Source organism: Argopecten irradians, unplaced genomic scaffold (assembly GCF_041381155.1).
Source record: "Argopecten irradians isolate NY unplaced genomic scaffold, Ai_NY scaffold_0073, whole genome shotgun sequence".
NCBI lineage: Eukaryota > Metazoa > Mollusca > Bivalvia > Pectinida > Pectinidae > Argopecten > Argopecten irradians.
In genome coordinates this window covers 1-6,089 of record NW_027187540.1, presented here as the reverse complement: position 1 = coordinate 6,089, position 6,089 = coordinate 1, and the positions used below count along the sequence as shown (strand labels likewise).

At 34.8% G+C, this 6,089-nt stretch overlaps 1 protein-coding gene across 1 annotated transcript; it reads right to left on the bottom strand.

Moving 5' to 3' along the window:
- Positions 1-3,973: 3,973 nt before the first annotated feature.
- On the bottom strand, positions 3,974-5,833 carry LOC138311631 (uncharacterized). The gene is made up of 3 exons (XM_069252903.1): positions 4,865-5,833; positions 4,513-4,549; positions 3,974-4,293 (listed from the first exon to the last, which is right to left on the bottom strand). Exons 1-3 carry the CDS (start codon positions 5,816-5,818, stop codon positions 3,974-3,976), a joined length of 1,311 nt encoding a protein of 436 aa, XP_069109004.1. The 5' UTR covers positions 5,819-5,833.
- Positions 5,834-6,089: the final 256 nt, after the last annotated feature.

The window sequence follows — 6,089 nt, the reverse complement described above, 5'->3', positions numbered from 1 at the left end:
AAATCACTAATCATCAAAATAAAGCAACTCAAAATGAAAATAATACACTCATATATGTAATAAAATATATATGTCTATTAACAAATTAATCGGTTGTTCTACATTGTACGATTGCATGATCTGCTTCTTTCTGGCTTCATGTTAAAAACGACATGGACAAACAACGACCACCGTTAAGGCTGTTTCGAATTCCTCTCAACTTCCCTAAGTGTTTTATGTTTAGCATGCCGCGATAACAGGATACTTTGTAAGACAACACTGATACGTATCCGTAAACGGATGCTTAACGCTCTTAACGATCAAAACCGGGAATGTCTGATATATAACAATTTGTATATCAAATGCCCACTACTTTTCGAAACAAAAAAAATCCTTAAAAACCACAATAGCAAAAAAAAACTTATACTGATTAGATGGCCTAAGACCAATCAAAGGTAAGATTATCTTCGTAACATATGTAGTAGTGAATATTCATTTCGCTATTTTGCCGTGTTACGCAGTGATTGCTAACTATCACCCGATAAGTAGGACTACGGCGGGAAACATAAGACGACCCGCGTTATGAAAATTAAAATTGAATTTATTTTAATTATTTTTTACTGAAAGTGATTATAAGTGTTGTAGTAACGGTAAGCTAATAACTTCTGCAACTCTACAAAATTATCAATATCGTTTTACCTTCATATTTTGAAAATGGAAAGCCATTACCGAAAGGTAGTGGGCCTTATAGGTTCAAATATATATTGTACAGAAAGGATTAGTTTGAAAAAATATAATGCAATGCTAAAATATCAACAACATAAATAAGCAAACATACTTTACAGTGAGTGCAGGCATACAATAAATCTACATTTTCCTTGTATTTCTGCTTTATTTCATATAGATAAAAAAGTTAATAGGTTTTATATCGTAATGAATTTTAACTACATACACAATATGTAATAGAGTTAAAATACAATTACAAATCACGATTTTGTTTGATTCATAAAGCAAACAAACCTAATTTTCAACTATAATTTAAACATTTTAGTACAACTACGACGGATGGAAAGATGGTAGGCTTCAAAATCTCAAAGCTTTGTACTGTACAGCAAGTAAATTGCGGGGCCGCTTATTTTCGTTGTTTCCACTAAAATCCGAATTCTAAACACCAGCGAAATATTCAGCAGAAGTTCATTGTCATACGTAAGAACAAATATAGAAATTAGATTAGTAAATGAAACCACGAAATATTGACGCCGCGAATTTTACGTGTTATACAGTATCTAGTACATACATTAAAACAATTGATAATTTAAAAATCTTCTTTTACCTTTTTTTTTTAAAAAACATAAAACACGTTGCCTTTCTCTTGAATCACATTGAAATCTGGATAAGTTGAAATGAGTTTCCATATTTCATAGGACTTCAATATCACCAGTTTCCAATGTAAATAATCTTACAGAAAATGTAATAAGAATATGACACAATAATTATCAAATGGACAATATCACCAGTTTGCAATGTGACTAAACCTTACAAAAAATGTATTCATATATTTGATGACAATATGACACATTAATTATCCAAAGGATTAATTTGACAAAAAATAGACTGAAATAAACAAAAATTTGACCATGAATCTCAACATGTGACTTCAATATTACCAGTTACCAACGCATTTTTTTTCAAAAATATTAAAAACATTTTTCCATAAATTAACCACGAATAAAATATCCAAATAAACAGATTTGTTTTACCAGTCACGGGGACTGACGTTTTATCAATCAGCCATCAGCTCAGACTCAAACTTAAAGGTGACGCGGATTTTACGATAAGCCTTGCAATTAATCATTTGACATTATCTTCATTTCATATTCCTCTCCATTGATTAAATTCGCGGTAGTTTCAATTTGCATAACATTTGCGTTTCAGTCGTGCATTGTACCTCTAGTGTTTGAAAAAGAGTATTTTTATTTCTATTGTAGATATTTATATATAAACATAAAAAATACTTCAAGAATTACACATCGCTTCGACTATTATTATTTACCACCAATTATTCTAGGAAAAATCAGGTTTCATATTGTGTCGACGTTAGAAAAATCTAAACATGCAAACACAAAGATATTACATGATTTTTTTTCGCATTTTCCTGACCGCCGTTTAAATTAGGAAATGTAGCCGTCATTTCTTCAATATATCTATAAGGTCACTAAGTACTTGACCCATTCCAGAATATCGGCGTCGTTTGGTAAATATACACTTATTTATCTAATGATAAAAAAATCGACATATAAGGAAGGCAGTATCTCGTACCGTCATCTTCGGTGGCTAAATAGGTGTGGATTTGTTATTCCTATTTACGTATTGCTCACTTCTTAATATGATCACAAAAATATCAGTGAGGTGTTTAGCAATATTACAATGATTACGTTAAATTTTGTAATGACTGGAATCTCATTTTCAACTCGACTATGAAAACCTAAAAAAGTCACTGCATTTAATCAATTTAAATTAAAAATAACAAATAGTCGATTTCATTCGAATTACATGATAAGAATTAATCCGACTGTATTTATAAATCACATTTTGATTGTAAAAATTGTTTCAGATGTATAAGTACGAAATGGTCTAATGGAATGTCCTATCACTGAGCCTCTCCATCAGAGTAGGGGGGGGGGTGGGGGTGGGGTGGGGGGGGTGGGGTCGGGTGTTGTGGGTTGGGGAGAAGCGATCTTTAAGTACTTTCTGTTTGTATCTCTATCCTGGAAATAACTACTAACGACATAGTACGTCGGTATGACCAAAACCATCTGTCCTAACTGTCCATTGCTGTACCAGACTTCCCCGGTCGTGTCGACCAGATCTCTGCTGTCGTTTGCCAATCCATTTGACAATATTTCATCGCTGTCAGCAGCCTACCGATAGTGGCCCTGGTTTGGAACTTGTCTTTCCAACACCGGATGAGAGCCACCAATCTCGACTTGATGTTGTCTGGATACCTCACCTCTTGCTGTTCTATAGTGGGAGGAGACAACTCAAGTTCCAGAAAAAGGTTGAAATATGCATTTCCAATATTGTCGGCAATTTTCATGATCTCTTGGTCAGAGGGAACTCTTCTTCCGACATCAATGGGAACTAAACCTCCTGTGTAAATTTCAAAATGAATATTATACTTATGACACGGTTTTAATGTAAAAGTAAACTCAACAGATGAATATGCTGCTAATAAAGGATAAAACGTTCATAAAACTTCAATTGAAAATTTATATAAAAAGGGTCAAACGTATTCTTATTTTATTTCGTTAATTTCAATTTTCTGTCACTAATTTGTGTTTTGTCACACATGAATATGAATAGTTTATATCATGGATACAGTGTAAATATCAAGAAACTTTCATTATAAAAATAAACCCTTTTTCTGTTTGATTTATCAAAAGTTGAAATATTCTAAAGTTGGGACGCTTACTTTTGCAAATACGATAAGTGCTAGGAATTTCACCTGACTAACATTCATTTACTTTCGGAAATTATTTTAACCGATATTTATCTATTTGTCCCTTGTTGATGAATGTCTTCCTCTTCTCGTCACCAACTCACACACCCACTGACTCACTGACTGACTCACCCACTCACACTCACTCACTCACTCACTCACTCACTCACACTCACTCACTCACTCACTCACTCACTCACTCACTCACTCACTCACTCACTCACTCACCCCCACTCCCTCCGTCCCTCAATACACCACTCAACTACTTACTGAAGCAATTAAGGTTGGTCCATACTTTTGAAAACCGCGCCAATTCATATGACGCTATACCGGAAGGTTGTTTTGAATTCCAGAATGGTTTCCGATACGCTACGACATCCCACTGTTATTATATATTTTTTCAACATTTCAATATCATCTCATATCGTAAAAATAATGTTTCTTCTGATTGGCTGATATAACAGCGTTTACCTGGAATAAAGAATTTAGAGTATGTCACTGACCTTGGTTTTCTTCTGAATCCTCATCTGATTCTAAAACTTCGTCCAAACGATCAGTTGCCATGTCAACCATCTCCATCGCCTTGACGATGTGATCGAATGTCTGATTTGGGTAGGTGTTTGTCCATTTCAGAAACATCTTGGTGATGATTGTGATTCCTGCCAGGCTGTTGGACTCCCATTTAGTTTGATCTCTTTCTGGGTAAGGCAGACCAAGTCTTACAAATAGCATATCACATCCAGAACCGCTGACCAGACGGGACAGACGACCCAGTTCTCGTGGAGACGGTCTTTGGTTGATATCAATCCCTGTCCCTGAAATGAATTGGAATTACTTTATTGAATGTGTTTTAGTAGGATAAATTATATATTTTGCACCATCAGCGGTGCACACCTGCCGTAATAACTGGTGTATGAATTACGTTTAGTCTACAATGACCATAAGAAAATGAATGAGGTTTTCTTATTGTTTTTTTTTTTCAAAATCCAAATAGTAAAATACTAATTTTGTTTGTTTACTTTAGACATACTTACTCGATACATCCAAATCATGCCGCGCATCTCCAGAACCCTTCCAAATAGAAAGACACATTTTAATATTTTAGAAGCGTACTCGTCGAAAATAATAATAATATCATATAAAAAAACTAATCAAAGCTAAAGGCAAACATATATATAAAAGTAGAATAAATGTAGTTAAAAACGCATGTGACTTTTAGATAATAGGAAACGACGAAATAATTACAATGATCCATAGTCAATTGATATTTCCCTATATCCGTTTGAAGTAATAAACGTGTTAATTTCAAATTTTTCACATTTAAAGGAAATAAAGAAATGAAGTACAAATATTAATATTTATTTTGCTATTAACTATAACACCTACCTCCTCAACTCCCCAGTAAATGGCATCTGTCTTTGACAAACGATGTTGTCCTTGGCATTCTCCTCCCTTGCATGGTACGCCGCTTTCTGAGTTGATGACTCTGTGTAGCTGTACCGGAGTATCGTAAGGGGTCAGGTAAAAGCTGCAATGTAGTTTGAGCGTGAATTGAAAGTGTTGCTGATTACTTAGTTGTAATGTTTCCTGGATAATTCTTTCGATAGATTGCCGTAAAACTTTTCCTGAGTCATCCGGAAGACCGTCTGCTGAGGTACTGAAGGCTGTCAAAGCCATGGTGGATCGTTCTGCATGCATGGACAGAATCATACTGTAGTTGTCATCGACTTCGAAGCAGACAAAGCCGTTGTAGAGACAATTTTCATTGTATGATGTTGTCACACTACCAGTAGTTGCTTCTCTCACACTTGGTTTTGGCAGTGACGTCAGCTTGTACATCTTCATTACACTAGCCAAGATTCGCTGGAACAATTCATTAGACATGTAGACATTGAATACAAAGCATAACGTTTTGGAGACGTGACCATGATGCTGCTGTAGGTTTGTGACTATACTCGTGATGTCGCTGACGTCTTGCAGCACTTTGAGTTTGCTAGGAACGATATAGGTTTCGTCGGTAAAATGTGGTACTGTTTTCGAAATTTGAACTTTCACTACCAAGCCAAATTTTTCCATCAGAACAAAGAGTGCTGATCTGTATGGACGGAAAGCTTTGTTGTCTTTTCTTTCGAGGAGACCATCAATCATCTCTTGAGTCAACTCTCCATTTGACTTGTACAACTTCAATTTTCGGAACAGCGGAAGGTCGTCCGTTGGCAGAAAAATATTGTCTGTTATAAATATTCTGATGAAATTGGCCAGCCATTGAGGATCCGTTACTACTGTGTCGAACTCTCGAAAATAAATCACAGACCTTGTGCAGTGCAGGTATCTAAACATAAACGATACTTTTCTTATCACTTACATTAAGATAAATGAAATCAAGTTTACGTCTTAGTTTTAAAATATAATTCCAAATCAAAATCAGTCTTCACAGACAAAAAAGAACAATGAATTGTAAAATGATTAGGTTATTATTCAAAACAAATTATGATAATCTATAATTCCTATCTTAAAGCTGTCTTATTGTTCTCTGCTAAATGTAAATAATACGGGAGGCTGAAGTTGGTTCCGACTTCCGAGTTCCGAGTTCCGTTTAAGCTAAAAACGG

Excerpts from the sequence above, each read along its gene's own strand:
- LOC138311631 (XM_069252903.1), bottom strand. The coding sequence starts at position 5,818 with ATGTTTAGATACCTGCACTGCACAAGGTCTGTGATTTATTTTCGAGAG. Across the intron at positions 4,550-4,864 it reads TTTACTGGGGAGTTGAGGAG|GGTTCTGGAGATGCGCGGCA; the intron begins GTAGGTGTTATA and ends TCTATTTGGAAG. Across the intron at positions 4,294-4,512 it reads GCATGATTTGGATGTATCGA|GGACAGGGATTGATATCAAC; the intron begins GTAAGTATGTCT and ends AATTCATTTCAG.